This window comes from Acipenser ruthenus, chromosome 2 (assembly GCF_902713425.1).
Source record: "Acipenser ruthenus chromosome 2, fAciRut3.2 maternal haplotype, whole genome shotgun sequence".
Classification (NCBI taxonomy): Eukaryota; Metazoa; Chordata; class Actinopteri; order Acipenseriformes; family Acipenseridae; genus Acipenser; species Acipenser ruthenus.
The window spans coordinates 79,754,662-79,774,031 of record NC_081190.1 but is presented as its reverse complement, the minus strand read 5'-3'; the positions used below and the strand labels follow the sequence as shown (position 1 = coordinate 79,774,031).

Below are 19,370 nucleotides of genomic sequence, written 5' to 3'. Positions count from 1 at the left end.
ACAGGAGAAATGTGATACAAATTGTACATTGTTGCAAAAGCATGGTTTGTTAACCAGACCAGCAGTCTAGAATATCTGGTAATAAAATACAATAATACAAAAACAATTCTATCCATCTTATTTTGAATAACAAGTATATGCCTCTTTTATTTCAAATCCTGTTCTGTTTCCTTAGGCTGCCGACATGAAATGTCTTTGTTTTCTCTGTCACAGCAAAAAGAAGGATTAGCCAGCTTTACATTGTTAGAGGCGACTAACCTGTTGATTTGTTACCAGAGCCACTCCCCTTCATTAGCAGAGTTTTTTTTTTTTTTTTTACTGGACTCTGTCCAACATACAGCTTTATTTATTAGCTAGTGCAAGCTTCATGTTGCCGGACATCTATAGAGAAGAACGGACATTTAGAGAATATTAATGTGCTATATAACATTGATCAAGTTGCAGCCTTAATGTCTGAACAGCAGCTTTGCTCAGGAGAACTGGAGATGCAAGTTTGGAAACTGTCTGAGAATATTTAGGTGAAGATAAATAAAAAGGTTGTGACTTGATACTTGATAACTTGATACTTGAATTGAAGAATCAATGGATTTGCATCAGGCCATAATCAAAGGCGACTTTCTTCTTGCCAGGAAATTAATTGAGTCTGGAGCCAGAGTTGATGGGACAGATGAGGATAAGAGGACCCCCTTGATGATCTGTTCCCTGCATGATGGGGAGACATGGGCTCTTGGAGTGGCACGAATTCTACTTATGCATGCCGCCAAGGTTGGGATCTCTGACAAAAAGGGCCGCAATGCACTAATTTATGCTGTCCTTTACGAAAGGCAACACCTTGTCGAGCTGTTTCTTAAAGCTCTGGATTATGATCTGAATCACTCTGATTGTGAAGGCTGCACTGCACTGTGGTACGCAGCCAAACTGGGGAATGTTAACATTGCCACAGTCTTACTCAAGTGTATGAAGAAGTACAGCTTAGATGTGGACAAGCCAAATAAGGATGGCTTTACCCCACTCATTCAAGCCTGCCATTTGGGGCATCAGCAGTGTGCCACTGTTCTCCGAAACCTTGGGAAAGCCTCAGACATGATCAAGGATGACATCCACTCCAGGTCAGCCAAAGAGTGGGAACTCTACCATATCAGCCACAAACGGGACGTTAGACGAGAGACTGCTGACATAAAGAAATTGCCGTACAAGACCTTAGCGAAGAACCTTTGGGCAAAGCGAGAGAAGTTTTATAAAGATCTTGGGCATGTTCCTCAACGGGTTGAGAATTCTCCACAAGAGAAGGCTGACGTAATTTCCAAAGTGGCCTCCAAAAGGACTTTTAAAAAAAGTCCTGCTGAATTGGTCTCGTCTGCTCCAGGCAAAGACTGGAGGCTGGACCTGAGGTGCCTGACAGATGCGCTCCAGTGCCAGATTAGCCCCTCGTACCGCTCCATGGCCAAGCCTCTGCCACCTAGGATAGGTTTGTGCAGAAAGAACCTGAACCTGGATAGAGTGAACCCTGGTCTGAAGGCTCTCCTACAGCAGAAAAGGAGAAGGAAGATGTCCATCGACGCCATCAATGATGTCCTACTGAAGGACAACATGCCCAAAAACAACTTCCGAAGGAGGTGCAGCGTGGCGGTCATCCCGCTCATAAGACTCAGCATCCACAGGAAGTCCAGCACTCAGGTGTCTGAGAGTGGGGAGGAAGAAAGAAAAACACCCAAATCCCAGAGAAAGTCTGTTTCTAAAAAAAGAGAACCAGTTTAAAGTTTCCTTGGATTCCACGGCATTCCAGGGTAAACTGTGATGTAATGATGTGGCATGTCTTACAAGTATAATCATTTATTTTGTAGTTTTGATTTGTTTTTACTCTTTAATGACCTTCAACTCCATATTACAGGTCTCTTAAACTTGTCAATGTATCTTCATTTGAGGAGGAATTTCTATATATTATTGTTACCTGCTGAAAGAAGTAGGGACACAAAGGTACACATTTACAAAGCTTTTCTTTCAATATAAAGCTTTCAACATTTTTTTTCATAAAGGGAAAGGTTTACTGTTTAGATCATTTGAACACACTCCAATGTGTTTCAGTTCTGTGTTTGATTGCTGCAGCTGTCAATGCTGCTGCTGAGTTGTTTGTTTTTTTGTGTCAGGACCCCCTTGTAAATGAAGCCTTGATGTCAATGGGTACTTTTCTAGTTAAATAAATCATAGTAAATGAAAATTTCTTACTATTTTGATTGATTGAACATATCTCTTAAATGAACATTCTGGACCATTTTTTGAGTTTAAGTTTTCTGAGAGGAATTAAACAATTGTATTGGTACCAAAAACTAGCAGAAATTACTTTTATACTTTTGAAATTTTTCCTTTGCGCTTAATTGAAAACAGGACCCTCTGTGTTATTCAATTCTTTAAAAAAAAAAACTAGACAACTGGTTCAGCATTGAACCCACATCAAAATTATTATTATGATTTTAATGCAATTTAGAGAATAGTGATAAGTAAAAGTAACTAAAATATACATGAAATAAAAATACATAAATAAAATTCATTTGTAGCCTACTAATGTTCCTACCTTCCTATCCTTTGTATTATTATTGTTGTTTATACAGGTATGTCAGTTGTATTTCATCTTTACAGATGTCAGGACTGCCCAGTCCCTGACCACATTCCGGCGCCTCCTTAAGACTCACCTCTTTAAAGAGCACCTGTAGAACTCCTCTGTTTGTATCCTGGGACACTATCACCATTCATGTAAATGTGCTTTATTTTGCTCTTATCAGCCCCTATTTTACTGCATTTAATCCTGTACTTCAGAATACTGTAATCTGCCAAGTTTTTAACCTGTAGTACTTTGTATTTAATCACATCCTGATGTAACTATCACTATTTAATCATATCCTGATGTAACTATCACTATTACCTGCTGTATTATTGAATTGTGGTTTGTCAAACTTGTACTTTACTTGAACAAAAGTTATTGTATTTCTTGCTCTTATTGTATTACTTGTATTGTAACGCTTGAAATGTTTTTGCTTACGATTGTAAGTCGCCCTGGATAAGGGCGTCTGCTAAGAAATAAATAATAATAATAATAATAATCTTTATACTGTATGCTGCCACCACTGTGGATTATCAAACCACAAATGGTGACAGGAATATAAATGTTGTGATATCCTAACAGTGCTTGAATTCCATGATGATGAATTTCTCAAGAAATATGATATCTTGGAAAAAGAAACACAATTGATTCTTGAAGTATTGTGCTAGCTCTTTCCCCTGAATCGAGAATTCTGATCTTTAATTATTTTATTTTTTTTACAGTTTCTGTTGTCAGTTAACTATACATGTGTATTGCAGTGTTTTAAGTTGTTGCTCCCCAAAATGTGTACCACAACCCTCTGTTGTTTTTTAAGCTTTACAGTTAGTTATATAAAAAGTACTGGTAACACATAATTTTGAACTAGTTCAAATCACTATGGTAACAGGAGGCAATCGTTCTATGTTGCCTTTCAAATCCTTTATCAAATAAAGACCTATAATTTACAACATTGTTTTTAAAATGTTAAATACCTTATCCTGCCTGTATATTTATTGTGAATTTAGTGCTAAAGGCAAGCACCTCCATATGTGCTTCCTTAATGTCCATTTGAGGTTCAGCTGAGACCAACTAACTCACTTCAGTCCCAGGCCTCCAGTGGTCATAGGCTAATGAGGAAAACGTGATTAGTGAATTATGACTCTCAAACATCTTCACAGGGATAAACCTGCTTTATTTGTACATTCCTTCATAAATGTATGTTCTGTTTTGCTCAGTTAGGTTTTATTATTTAAATGAATAAATACAACATGGGATTTGTCTTTTTATTTTCACAATTTTATTAACAGAGAAGTTTTCAAGCAACTCCCTTAGCCCCCACTTATTGATCTCATCAATAGCAATGACATTAGACTGCCTTGATGGTTCTCCAGGTTTGTGTTTCAGTCACTTCCTTTCGAGTCTTTTATTATTGTTTTTTTTTCTTCAACACAATCAATATAATAGAAATACAGGAAAGATCTATGAAGGGATTCCCTGGCAGATTTAAACACCAATCAAGTTTGCGGTTGAAACAAAAACATGAACTGTAGGTATGTGCCACTGGTCAAGATTTGAGATGCACTGTGCTATTTAGATGCAAATTGCTTTGTTATAGTAGATAATTACGGGCAGCAGTGTGGAGTAGTGGTTAGGGCTCTGGACTCTTGACCAGAGGGTCGTGGGTTTAATCCCAGGTGGGGAACACTGATGCTGTACCTTTGAGCAAGGTACTTTACCTAGATTGTTCCAGTAAAAACCCAACTGTATAAATGGGTAATTGTATGTAAAAATAATGTGATATCTTGTAACAATTGTAAGTTGCCCTGGATAAGGGCGTCTGCTAAGAAAATAATAATAATCCATGACAACTGGGCGGATGGGAAAGTCACACCATCTTCAGTCTACCTTTGTATTAGGCTTGATAAATGTTCTTAATGTACAGTGAAACCTGTCTAATCTGGTGTTGCTTTGAATTGGAAAATTGTGCCAGATTTCAGAATGTCTGAAACTGTTTGCCTTGTATTTTGAATTTTTCAATTAACTCTTTTTGTGTTGGTTTTCTTTTTTTTTCTTTCAAGAGATAGCTTGTAGAGTCATGTTTAGACATTTTATTTGTTTTTTCCTTAAGACCCATCAAATGTTGCTACCTTCAGTATAGAATTTCCAAGGTATGATATTTTGACAGTCCACACACACCCGTCAATTTTCGGAAATGCTGTACATAGAACTGCCAAGGTATGGAAATTTGACAGCTGGTCTGCACCCGTTAAACTTTGCTACCTTCAATAAAGAACATCAATTGGTAGACTAAGAACAATTACCAAAACACTGTATTACATTTTCACAACACACAGGATTTGGTATATATGGGAACTATATAGATTTATTATTATTATTATTATTATTATTATTATTATTATTATTATTATTATTATTATTATTATACAGCTAATTGCCTGGTGTGAGTTCTGATACTAGTTTTCATGTTGTTTCTATTAGTTTGAAAATAAGTAATGTTAATTATTCTACATTATTTTAGTTATGCTATATCACTTTTTAGAATTGTTTTAAATGACTATATAACCACCAAAATGAATTGTTGGATTGTTTTAACGAGACCAAAAAAAAGTTTATAGCTACAGATTAAATGTTGATACAGCTAGCAGATTTTGACAAGGTAGAAAAATTTGATGCTTATGCTTGTCATATTTTGCTACCCGTAGCAAATTTTGACAAAGTAGCAAAAATTGATGTGACACTGGTATGTAGCAGGGCTGGATTAGACAGGTTATACTGTAGTTGTTAAATAGTTAAAACAAATTGCAAGTTACAACAGAAAGTAAAGTAGCACTGAGTTTAATTTAATCTACTGCTAGGGTGAAATATGTTTAATATTTACACTTCAGTTGCCTTTACATGCAGAAAATGGCATTTTTTTTATTATGTTCTCTTAACCTTATCTAATGTAAATGTAAAGGTTATAGAGGTTATACTCCAAGTTTTATTTGCCCACCTTTGCTCTGCCAAGGTAAACATCTGTGCTTGATAAAGAAGGTGCACCATGGCATGAAAAAAAAATTAAAAAAATAAATAAGGAGTCTCTTCTGAGGGGGCTCCCGAGTGGCGCATCCAGTAAAAGCACTCATGTAGAATGAAGGATGCGCTCTATAGTCTGGACGTCACGAGTTTGAGTCCAGGTTATTCCTTTGCCGACCGAGGACGGGAGCGTCCAGGGGGCGGCGCTCAATTGGCCGAGCGCTGCCCGGGGGGAGGGAGGGCTGGGTTTGTCTGCCAGAGTGTCCTCGGCTCACCGCGCACCAGCGACCCCTGTAGTCTGGCCGGGCTTACCTGTAAGCTGCCCGAGAGCTGCGTTGTCCTCCGACGCTGTAGCTCTGAGGTGGCTGCACTGTCAGTGCGCAGTGTGAAAAAAAGCGGTCGGCTGACGGCACACGCTTCAGAAGACAGCGTGTGTTCGTCTTCGCCCTCCCGAGTCAGCGCAGGGGTAGTAGCGGTGAGCTGAGCATAATAAAAAATAATTGGCCTTCCAAATTGGGAGAAAATAATTGGCAACGACTAACTTTAAAAAAAAAAAAAAAAAAAAAAAAAAAAAAGGTGTCTGTCAGAAAAAACAAAAAAAAAATTGATGCTTACAGCTCATTTTTTGTATTGCACTTGTCTTTGACATGACTTGGCAACGTAGCTTTCTGGTTCAATGGATACATGTTGGTCAGCTTTTCCTGCACTGACACTTCCAAACACTATGTAACATTTATTTCAATTAGGTAAAATTGCTGAGCTCTCAGAAAATACATTTGAATAAATTACACATTTGAAACCAAATGATCCTCAGTGGCAATGCAGTGGCACAGCAGACATTGGACAGAAAAGAAGAAACACCTACCACATCTAGCACATACAGTTGTATAAATGGAATGTCTCTCACACAAATGTTTTATTTGTTATACAATTACCGTTCTTGATAGGTAAAATCTGCAGCTCCCTGTTGTAAGGAAAATAGCCTCTTTTTTTGGTATGTACACCAGTAAATTAGCTTTATGATCACATCAAATGTTCAATATAACTGCTTCTGGTGTAGGGCTACAAAGAAAAATCCCATTGTATCAATAAATACACCATTTATTGATACAATGGGATGTTTGTTTTTTGTGATGGGGGGGGGGGGGCTCAAATTTGCCATTTTATTTTACTCACAGAACATTTTATTAAAATGATTATACTTTTTTTTTCATTACAGGTTTTTCTTTTTTTTATTATGTTAAACAAGCATCCCTGGAGAACAGACTTGATAGATGTTGTTTTGTGGTCCTAAGCTGTACTATAAATCCTACTCCACTAGGGGGCACTTCAGTGACACTGCATTTGTCTTGCACTGCATTGAATTTACCATTTATTTAAAAAAAGTGGATTGAGATATCTATGCAGTTGCACTTTTACTATTTGAAACAAAGTGTAAATAGATAAATATATAGCTATGATGGTCGTCTTCCGTTCTTTTCTGTAGCAGTGCACTTTTGTCTATGAAACCTCACTTTAACATTGGTTCTAAGAGACAAAACAGCATAACTAACCTGAGATTTGAAGAGACCTTCGTGAATAATACAGGTGATATTTACAGGTGACAGTCACGTCTGTGCCACTTTAAAACACCATTATGTCAATGGATCAGAGAAGTAGCAAACTCAACAACGAAAATCAGCATCACAATGAACAGTTGATTATTTCTGGTAAGTGATGTATGTTGTGACTGGAACAATAAAATATGTTTGTCCTTGACATAAGCTCAGTTCTTAAGAACTGAAATGTAGGCAGACTTGTAATAGTAGGCCAATATGATTCAAAAGTACAAAAATAACCAACAGGACATATAGTGTCATAGATGGATTTTGACAAGTTTAAACACTGCAGTCACTGCCCTACCCTCAGGTTCTCATCAAACATGATTCTTTAAGGACGGTATTCTACATTCTTCCATAATGTATCCTTCATTAGAAACATGGCTGACTAACCAGTTAGTTTACATACCCTAAAGGTATGTGTCACCAAAGCTTCCCTCCTCTTTTAAGCTTTCTTGCTACCCTAATATATAGTGTAGTGTCTTCTGGTTCTTCTGGGACAGAAATTAGACTGAAACCGTGAATAGATGAAATTGAAGGCTCAAGCCATTTATTTTTGTACAATAATTAATCAAATAAAATCATAAGGTGAGGGAAGAGAACTGGGAGTCAAAAATGAAATAAAATGATTATAATTTTTTTTTTTTTGCCTTTATCCTTCCCCTATTTCTCTCGCTATCAATCCACGCACACCTTTCTCTCTCACTCTTGTCTTTTCCACTCTCCCGGTCTTTTCCATGCACCCCCTTACATCCCCTCGCTCCCTCCGCCTCTGCGTCCTTCGCGCCAAACCTGCACACCAATTCCCCCCCCACACACATCCACACACAACATGCAACCCCAGCACGCATATACACCAAAGCAACCCCCTACATGCACACCCACACAACATGCAACCCCTTGCACACACAGACCACCATGCAACCCCTTGCACGCACACACACCCTTCCACCCACAGCCAGACCTGGTACACCACCTTCGAGAGCTGGAGAAGAAACTCACAGAGCCCCTCCCACTGGCTGGTCAGCTTAGGGCTCAGTCATAGAAAAAAAAAAATAATGTGATGCTTACAGCTCATTTTTTGTATTGCACCCAGACCCGCTCACCTGGCTGGAAGTCCTGCCCTTTGCTTCACACGTCATATGCCCGCTTCTGCCTCAGTCCAGCGCCTGCTAGCCGCTCCTATGCAAACTGGTGGGCCTGATCCAGCCAGTCTTGCAGGTCATGCATGTAGTCGAGGCCTGCCAGAGCAGGATCATCCTCCGCTTCTGATGGTCGCCCTAAGAGCAGGTCCACGGGGGGTACGCAGCTACCTCCCGAACATCAAAGCTGACGGGGGCCCTCACCTGGTAGCTCTGTACAGGCTCTCGTGACTGCCCCAGTGGTCCTTTCCGGGCCGTGCAGGCGTTGCACCGCCGGCAATGGGTTTCCACATCGTGCCTAAAATGGCCCCAGTAGAACCTGCCCTGCAGCACTCGTTCTCAGAGCCCCTGAGGAACAATCAGCTGCTAGTATCACTGTCGAGTGGCCGGGTGGATACAGGCTCGGTAGAGCACCCCCCCTTCAACTCCAGGGTGTCCCACTGTCCGCAGAGCGCCTTGACCAACATCGAGAACATGGCTATCTCCTCCCAAGCAAGCCGGCGGGCCTCCTCTAGCTGGCGGATCAGGAACCCAAAAGCTCCGGGTCACCCTTCTGCAGCTGGACCAGGTCCTCCCCCAGGACCTCCGTCAGCACCTCCTCACCGGTGGTGACCATGCTCACCCGCTCCCCGGCATTGTGGTTCACCTCCTTCAGGTCCAGGTGCTCGCAGTACTGGCACTGAGCAACCTCACATGACCCGCGAGACAGGGCTCCAGCTTTCCAATGCTGCCGGCCGACCCAGTGCTGGAACCGGAAGTTGAACCCCTGGAGCACCTCGATCCAGCGTGCCACTTGCCCCTCTGGTTCCTTAAAGCGGAGGAGCCACTGTAACGAAGCATGGTCGGTCCAGACCGTGAATGGTCTGCCATACAAGTATGGTCGAAAGTGGCTGATCGACTGCAGACCACCAACAACTCCCTCCGGGTGACACAGTAGTCTCCCTCAGTCTTGCTGAGGACCTTACTGTAGTAGGCTACCACTCATTCTCCTTCGGGGCCCACCTGGGAGAGCACGCCATCACTGGTGTCGGTGTCGAGCAGGAAGCGGGGTGCTGGGTCGGGGTAGGCAAGGACGGGGGCCGTGGCCAGTGCTTGTCGGAGCTGGCGGAACCCGCTTTCACATTCCTCGGTCCAATTGGAACCGCCTCCCCTTCTCAGTGATGGAGGGCAGTGGGCGGGCAATGTCAGCGAACCCCCAGACGAACCAATAAGAGATCAGCGTAAGGAAGCCCCTGACTTTGCGGACTGCCACCGTTGTTGGCACCCCTGTACCACCTCCACCTTGGCTGGGTCGGTGGAAACTCCGTTGGCCCCCACCACGTGACCGAAGAACTGTGCCACCTGGTGCATCAGGTGGCACTTCCCCAAGTGCAGCTTCAGGCCCGTGGTCCGGATCTGGCCTAGCACCTCCCTCAGGTTGGAAATGGCCTACTCGTAGGTCGCTGCATGGACGAGCAAGTTGTCCAGGTAAACCACTCAGGCTGAGCAGGGAATGCCACTGAGGGCGCTTTCCATGAGGCGATCAAAAGTGACAGGGGCATTACACAGCCTGAATGGCATCTCCGTGAACTGCCAGAGACCGTGCCCCATGGTGAAACCGTCTTCGGCTGGGCATCTGGGGCTAGCTCAACCTGCCTGTAGCCACTGCACAGGTCAAGGGAGCTAAACCATCGGGAGCCCGCAATTTTGTCCAGGGCCTCATCGATGCAGGGGAGCGGGTAGGCATCCTTCTTCGTGACCGCATTCAGTGGCCGGTAGTCGACGCAAAACTGGAGGCTGCCGTCCTTCTTCGGTGTGAGCACTATGTGAGCCGCCCATGGGCTGTCGGATGGCTCAATCACCCCCTCCGTGGCCTCCCTTTTGGCCAGCAGAAGCCGGCAAGCATGTTCGCGGCTAGGCGGCATATCCCCCATAGCGATGTGGTGCTGGACCAACTCAGTCTGCATGCAGTCTTTGGACTTTGGGGCAAAACAGGCCTTGCAGCATGTGGCGCTGTTTACCGTCAAGCCCCTCCATGCGGCTCAGATGGAGGTCCTCCATGGCTTTGGCCTGCAGCGAAGGGGGCTGTGAGACTGGCATGGAGGTGGACGGCCAGGCGGTGGTACTAATGAGTTGTCGGACAGGCTGGAGTGTGGTCCAGTCTTTGGGCCGTTGAGCAGGAAGGTGAGCTGGTGAGTCGTGGGTTGATGAGCAGGCAGGTGAGCTGGTGAGCCGGTGTGCTGGTGAGCAGGCAGACAAGCTGGACAGCTGGTGGGCTGGTGAGCAAGCGGCGAACTGGTGAGCCAGGGCGACTGTTGAGCGGGCTGGTGAGCAGGCAGGCGAGATGGTGAGCAGGCAGATGAGTGCCCCCAAGGACAGGACTCACCCGGTCGCCTGCGTCGCTCCTTCAGCCCCATCACGAGTGTAAAACTGGATGCGGTCTGTCCGAATTGTTGTTCCACCGCAGCTGCCAGCGCGGTGCAGTTGGTGCTCTCCCCCGTCGGTAGAGTCAAGTTGTAGCTCTGCACCTCCTCATCTAGTGCAGCGATCAATTGGCCTCCCTTCTCAGCCTCTGACCACTGATTCACCAGCGCAATCACACTCTGGAAGGCCTCCCAGCTGCCCCGTCTATCATACCGGTTTGTTTTGATGCACAGAGATGACGTCACTGCTGTGCCCTGCATGGTCGTTGCTGGCCGCGCCTCCTTCTCTGCCATCCTCGGCCTCGCGTAGGGAGCCTCCACACCTCAGAGTCACTGTGGGCGATCTCGGCCGCAGCCAGCACCTGCAGGATCCCCTCAATCTGGCGCTGGGCCTTTTTGCACTGTCGCTGAACCGAGCACTCCAACTAACCCATCCGGCGGCTCCTCAGTCTCGGCAGCCCGCGTCGCTCCCGTCCGGACTTGATGCTGCCACACTGGCTTCCCCCCTTGCTGTCTGGCTGTGGCAGATGCATTCACCTCGACTCCACAAGGCAGTTTACCTTGGCCCGTACCTCGCTCTTGTCGTCCATAACCAGGTCTTCTCCCCAGGCCGGGGCTAGCTTTCTGAACCATCTCATTCCTATCCCACTTTTTTCTGACACGAATGTAGCGTTTTCAGGTTCTTCTGGGACAGAAATGAAACTGAAACTGTGAGTAGATTAAATTGCAGGCTCAAGCCGTTTATTTTTGTACAATAATTAATCAAATAAAATCATAAAGAGAGGGAAGGGAACTAGGAGTTGAAAATGAAAAAGTAGTTTTTGTTTGCCTTTATCCTTCCCCTATTTCTCTCGCTATCTATCCACGCGCACCTTTCTCTCTCACTCTTGCCTTCTCCACTCTCCCGGTCTTTTCCACGCACACCCTTATATTCCCTCACTCCCTCCGCCTCTATGTCTTTCGAGGGAGAATGGGAATTTTAACTTCAGATTTTTGAAGAAATTAACGTGTTATCTTTATTTTTTAAATTTTTTTCTAATTCTATGTAGTTCAAACAACTTCGCTGATCACTATGTTGTTTAGTATTTGAGATGGGATAAATATTAAAAGATTATATTTTTTAAAAGATGGCGCTCACACTAAAACAATTGACACAAAGCAGGAAAAAAATGACTGTAAAATGAGAAAGTTGGCCTATAGGATTCGATAAACATAAAAAAATATAATATGGCAAATTACTTTCTGAAAATATACACTGTGGAAGTTCCATTAAAGATTAAACAGCTTACAAGGTACATGTTTTATTTGTTCTGTCACTGGAATGCAAAATTCTAATTTTATAGTCTTTTCTTTTTACTGATTTATTTTTTATTTACTCTTTCTTTTTAATATGTATTCCATGGTTTGTGGCTGTATGATTAATTAACAGTCTATCATAGCCTGTTTAAAACTGCATCAAAGCCTTTTCTATTCACAGGTTTTGCTGTTTTCTTGTCTTGACTGGATTTATCGACATTGATAGAGTGCTTGGTATGAACGTCATTTGAAAGATCTGCCTGTAATATGCTGTTATTTGATTGAGGATTAATGCATTGAAAGGTTCCCCGAGGGCTCTTTGTAAGATACACTCCTAGGGAAAAAAAATAATAATGAAAAAATATTTATTATTGAATCATGAGGTACCAAGGGTTCTTTATTACATCCCAAGCTTTCACACAACATACATGATTCTATCTGTTATAAGATGTGTTTTGGGGTACAGTGATAATTGTTAATTGCATTGTTAATTGCATATAGCCATGGTGATTTATTATCATGGAGAAGTTCAATTTTTCATAGTCATGTATGAGGTAAGTTCTTTGTAATGGAAATAGCCATTGCATTTTTAAATTTTAAGATAAGTAAATGGTATAGATTATTATTAAAGCACACTGTACCTTTTGAACCACAGACAGACAAACAGAAAGATAAATATGTATGCATGTGTGTGTTTGAGAGAGATATGAGCAACACAATCACTCCACTTTATAATATAAGCAAAGGTTTCACTTATAGTTATTACTATAACTGTGTATAGTAATGTGTATAGGACCACTCCTGGCAGCCACGACGAAACTGATTCGACCATAAGAAACTGGATGGTGTGTATACAGTGTACATGGAGACTATTACACCAGGGAGGTACAATTTACGCACTTTTGGGATTAGCCTTGTTAAAGACGGTCCATCCACAGTACAGTATGATCAAATATACCTTATTCACTACATATCATAGGCTGAAATAATATTTAACATGCAACAATGTAAAAATAAAACGGGTACCTCATTGATATACTAATGTCACGTTTTTGTTTTAAAAATGAAACTTCGCATCTCTAATGTAACCCATTAATACTATAATATTGCTATATTGCGTTTGGGTTTCAGCAACCTTATTTTTTATTTTTTTTATTTGTATTTTTATTTTCAAAATGTAAATTCAAGGAATACAATTTAGAAACATGGTCAGTCTCGGAACACGCTTTGAGCTCTGTTGGGAACCAATTTTCGCAAAGTAGGTGAAGGGGTCATGGCCAGCTTTTTGCAATACGTTTCATTAGGCAAACCAAAAATAGGTAGGCCTAATTTAAAAAGACAAGCCATCAACATATTTTACTATAGGGAAAACGAATTGTACTTTATAGGTACAATTACCCTGTATTGTTGATAAATGGCGTGATTAGTCACTTTAAAACTAACAGTTTAAACCTTCGGCAGCAGATTATAAAGACATTTTATTATTCATAGCCTGAACTTTACAATAGTGTTTATTGTGTTAAATCTTGTGTTATTACATCTAGGCTATAGCAAAGTTAATCACAATCTTTTGATATTAAAACTAAAATCGGTAGTGTTGCAGGAATAGACTAAATTCGGCAAAGAAAAGACTGTATACAGTCTAAAACAATTACAATAAAAACTGGTGTGTTTTGAAATATTTTCTATAAGGGGGGGGGGGGGGGGGGGGTGATGATCATATCTTAAATCGACTTTAATTTGCCTGTATAGCTTTTAGGTCGCTAGTTGCCTGTTTTAAATAATTGTGTATTAATAAACTATTTGCCCTGAGTTGGTTCTCCTGTTGTCTTTGTGCCGTGCCTTTCACACATTTTTTCCTCCTTTATAATAAACTAAGATCAATTGATTCCGGATCGTCCAGTTAAACAAAGGTGGTGGCAACGGCACGCTATCAATTGTATTAATCCAGTAGCCGGTAAACAAAAGATTTATTATAATGCTTATTTTGGTAACCGTGTTTGTGCTTCTATTCCCAAGTTATTAAAATAAACCAAGTTGAATTCTTAAATATTTGATTTCAATTGTTTTTTGCACACAATAAAAATAGAATATACATATTTTATAATACATTAAAGCTGACAAGGGATTACATTTTTATAGTACACTATTTTATGATGTGATTTAATAACGCTAAATCGGATTCCAAGCGTTCTTTTGATTGCTTTATTAGAGCAGATTAGGGGCATCTTTTTCTTCAGTAGACATGCAGTCCCTCTCTGGTATGGCACTGAGAGCCCTGTTGTAGCAGACAGACGCTATGACACTCCATGGCTCCAGAAATACTGCAAGTGACGCTGAACTGACAAAGATGGGAAGGGAGAGAAAGCCTCGCAAAGAGCATGAAATCACTTTAAGAGCTGTGTCTTTGAAAAACAAAAGCCGGGTTCCAATGCGTGCTTACAGATAAGACCACTTCATCATAATGAAACGCTTACATATTTGCGCAGTCTTTATCATCTGAGTTGTCGTTAAGATCTGTGACAAATAGCTTTCTCCGGAAGTGTCTTGGTGAGCTGATATTCTGTGGCTATTAAACGTGACTCCGTATCCGTACTAATAGAATATTATTGATGTGATTTATTTGCATCAACAATATTCCAATACACAGTAGCACTAGCCCCTTAAAAAATTGTGTGGTATTTAATACGACTCCGTGTAAAAAATGAATATATATATATATATATATATATATATATATATATATATATATATATATATATATATATATATTGTAAGGGAGTTTAATAAACACACCCCACAAGTAAGTTAATTATTGCCTTAGGTTAAGGTAATGTTTTATATTCTATTTTTTTTAACTAGTCCATTTTAAATGCAGACTACAACGATGTATCTGAAATAAAGCTTCAAAGTCACACAGACAAGAATGATTTAGCTCCATATTATGTTGACGTGTGTTAAACACAGATGAAACCCAGCAATTTAACTTACATTATGATGCGGTACAAATAGACACGTCAATATGTCAAATTAGATATTTGGTCCCACTGGCTTGTTTTGATCCCATTGTTTTAAGTTTCATCAGATACAAAATGTGACAAAAATGTAAAGATTACTATAAAGAAATGTGTTTTGCTTGTAGGCCTATATTTTAGGCATTGTTTACTATGGTACAGAAATCCAAAATAGGCGCCGGTATGATTTAAAAGCTTTTTTTTTCTTCTTTTTTTTAATTCATTGTCTATTGGTTCAAGTAGACTTAAACATACAGCCCATAACCTTACTAAAATGATAAATGTCGTTTAATTATTTATAATAAATGTAAAAAATGACTATTGAAAATATATGATTTTGTTTACTTGGACGACAATTTAGATATTAAACGTGTGACACGTTTAATATCTAAATGGCATGTGTGTGTAGTAAAATAGAAACGGTCTATTCCTAAACAACAATGTTTATACGTAATTAGGTGTAACACTGATGTTTAGTCATTTGGATCTCTAAATAATTGTTAAACGTTATGTTTAATCTTTGCCGTTAAATTTTAAACACCAGCCCTGTTATAAACACGTACAAATGTTTTTAAAGTGTTACAAATCATAAACACATCAAAGAGTTTACAAAATAAACACCACAAGGTGTTTAAATCCTAAAGACATTTAGAATTATAAGCGCAGTGACGTGTTTGACACGTGTTACAAATAAGTGCTCTTGGCGTCTGCTAAATAATTATACTTATTTAAAAGACCATGCAATTACCACATACAATGGATTTCGATTTTTTGTATAAGTTTACATGGGTGTGGGGGTGGATTAAGATGTCAAATTATCTATAGACTTGAAATTAATCTGACAACAAAAGGAAGAATGAAGAAAAACAGTATCCGGAGAGTGATGAGGTTTAACAGCTTTGTTTATTAACACACCAAGGCCGTTAGGCCTGTTGTACAAACTTACTGTAAAATGTGATACTAATTATCAAAAACGGAAAAAAAAGATGTACATAAAAGGTTGACTTTTGGTTCTCGGCCGTTGGGTTCATGTTTTTTAACAGACCAGTTTTATTTCCATATTCTAAAAAAAATAATAATATCACCGTACATTACATTTTATAGTAGCCTACATGTCAATAGGCTCTGTTTTTAATATATGCAAACTGTAATGCATAAACAATTGTTTGGCCATGTATTTAACTGTGTCATTGCAACTATAATGAATACATGATACTGTATATGCTTTAATGTTTGTGATCACATTTTAGTATAACTAAAAATGATGCCCATACATTGTAGAAGTTCAAATTACTTAAATCTAAAATACAATTTTAAATATTTCCTTTTTGAGAAACATCAAAAGGTGATTGAAGTCAACCAAAATCACAATAGGCCAAATATATGTGTGTGTGTGTGTGTGTGTGTGTGTGTGTGTGAGGGAGGGGGGTGGGGGCGGGGTAATATAATACAAGCAGTGATTCAACATATCAACATCATAATAATAATAATAATAATAATAATAATAATAATAATAATAACAAACATTTTATTGTATTTTCAAAACTCCCTATATATATATATATATATATATATATATATATATATATATATATATATATATATATATATATATATCGTACATGTTAATTAACATTATAAAATTACATTGAAAGATGTCTACTTTAAAAACAAACAATGCACTCAAAAATATACCCAAACGGAACTTTTTTTTTTTTATGGAAATAATGGAGATTTCATATATTTTATATATGTCAATGTTGGCGGTATGATTTTCTAAATACTTTAAATATGTCAGTGTTTCATATGTGTAGGGGTTCTAGTTACTGCAAGAGTATCTTATTTTGTTTGGGTCCAAAGAGACATTCTTTAAAATATTCCAAATATAACCACTGGGTGTTCAATATGCTGTAGGGATTCCAAATATTAATTATTTGAAACCCATATAATGATTAGATTGTTTTTCCTGATTGTGCTAGAACGAACGAAGGAACCCTATCTCAATTAATTGTGGAATAGTGGCTCTGGACTCTTGACCGGAGGGTCGTGGGTTCAATCCCTGGTGGGGGACACTGCTGCTGTACCCTTCAGCAAGGTACTTTACCTAAATTGCTCCAGTAAAAACCCAACTCTATAAATTTGTAATTGTATGTAAAAAATAATGTGATATCGTGTAACAGTTGTAAGTGGCACTGGATATGGGCGTCTGCTAAGAAATAAATAATAATTATAATTCAGAACATGCTGTATAACTAAATTATTAAAGCGCTCAATTGAAAATGTAATGTAAGACATTTTTAAGTTAATCACTTTTGGTAGGAAGTCTAACCAAGCCATCTGGAAAAAAATCGGACAAAATAAAATCAACACTCCAAATTTTAAATAATTACATAGTCTAAAAAAAACGTCTTAAATTGCAGACACAAACCTTTCCATATTGCCGGAGTACGTTGCATGCCTAAGATACGCATTTGTGCTTGGGATTTGGCTGCTACTATTATATTGTGCTATGGTTGTGTACTGACCAGGGGACAGCCTTCCATAGAGGTCCATGTTGTCATTTGTCATTGAAGGTGAATTGGGTATTCCCAGACGGCAGGAAGTTCCATAAATCTGACTGTTCCCCTGGGAGTATGAGGGTTGGTTCATAGGCAGGTGTCCATTTGCCACAGAGTACGAGTAGGACATTGGGTTGGACGACCTAGAAAGCACGGACCCCCCACAAGACTGGGCTTGGTAGCCGACTCCTCCAAGGTTACACGAGCTGCCAGCTGATGCCAGGTCGGGACTGAAGCTCCTGTTGGGTTGTTGGATTAAATCTGCCCCAGAGGTTAGACCGCCGTGATGTCCAATGATGGTATTGATGCTAAACACTCTAGCCTGGCTGGAGCTGAAGTTAGGGGAAGACGTCGGGTAGTAAACCGATGAGTGAGGTGCAATCTGTTGGCTGTAAGAGGGATTCACAGTCACGTTCGGGTACATTGAATTGGCATAGCCGGATCTGGACATTTGCATGGGCGCAAAGACAGGCGATTCGTGAACGTAGGCTGGATAGGTCGTAAAGTTACAGCGTTTAAACCTCTTCCTTCGTCTCAGGAAGCTGCCGCTGTCGAACATATCTTCAGCATTGGGGTCTAGGGCCCAGTAGTTGCCCTTCCCAGGGCGCCCGGGTTCCCGCGGTATCTTAATGAAGCAGTCGTTTAGGGTGAGGTTGTGTCGAATTGAATTCTGCCACTTCTTGGAGTTATCCCTGTAAAAGGGAAACCTTTCCGTGATAAACCTGTAGATGCCCCCCAAAGTTAGTTTCCTTTCTTGGGAGTTGGCAATCGCCATGGAAATGAGGGCAATGTAGCTGTATGGCGGTTTGCCCCTCTGGAGTGGTCTTTTTCTTCTTCGGCCCTTTGGAGGATCTTCGGTGTCAGTTTGTGGCGTTGAAATGGAAACATCGGACAAGGTGTCTTTCTCCACTTTTACAACAGGCATGCTATCGTTGCTATTAGCAATGGTCTGGTGATATCGGGATCCCACGGACGGTGCCTTAGAAGGAGACTGTTGCCTTTCTGCAGTCATTTGTCAGCGATGATTAATTCATACACAGGGTGCACACAAGCACACGGGGTTCAGTTTCCCAGTTTATACTGAAAATGCGACCGTATCGAGAACTGTCAAAGTCAACAGAAGCTTATATGAACATTAATAAAAACAATTTTTTAAAAAAGTGTCACTCTCCAACAGTCTTGTTGCTCTTAAATATAGGTTTTGCCTCAGTTGCTAAATATCTAACTTAGATGAAACAAGACAGTGAGTTACCTCACAAGACAGCTTTTAGGAATCCGCGCAGCAAGTAGAAAAATTCTCCAAATATAAATAAACTTGCTCGGTGTTACTCTGAAGACAATCCAGCGCATGCAAAGCAGCCTGTGCAGAAGTCAAGGATCTGTGTAAGTGGATGTGTGCACTGTACACGTCCTAGCTTTATATTTAGCCCATTGAAATACAGAGATTTCGGTAATAGTGAGGCGTGGAGTAACCTGAGGTCTTCTTTACCTGTTGCTGGAGAAGTCACTCCCACATTATCGCATATTTTAAAGTGACAGATAACTTTAAGTATATTCAATACAATGACAGGTATTCAAATATTTGTAAGCACATAATGTAAACACACTATTATTATTATTATTATTATTATTATTATTATTATTATTATTATTATTATTATTATTATTATTATTATTATTATCATTATTATCATTATTAACTACCACCACCATCACCACCAATAATAATACTAAGAATAAAAAAAA

At 40.2% G+C, this 19,370-nt stretch overlaps 1 protein-coding gene across 1 annotated transcript; it reads right to left on the bottom strand.

The window, feature by feature from the left end:
- Positions 1–16,689: 16,689 nt before the first annotated feature.
- LOC117408313 (forkhead box protein E1-like) lies at positions 16,690–19,060 on the bottom strand. The gene has a single exon (XM_034013208.3). It carries the CDS (start codon positions 18,634–18,636, stop codon positions 17,476–17,478), a length of 1,161 nt encoding a protein of 386 aa, XP_033869099.1. The 5' UTR covers positions 18,637–19,060; the 3' UTR covers positions 16,690–17,475.
- Between the last annotated feature and the right edge of the window lie 310 nt (positions 19,061–19,370).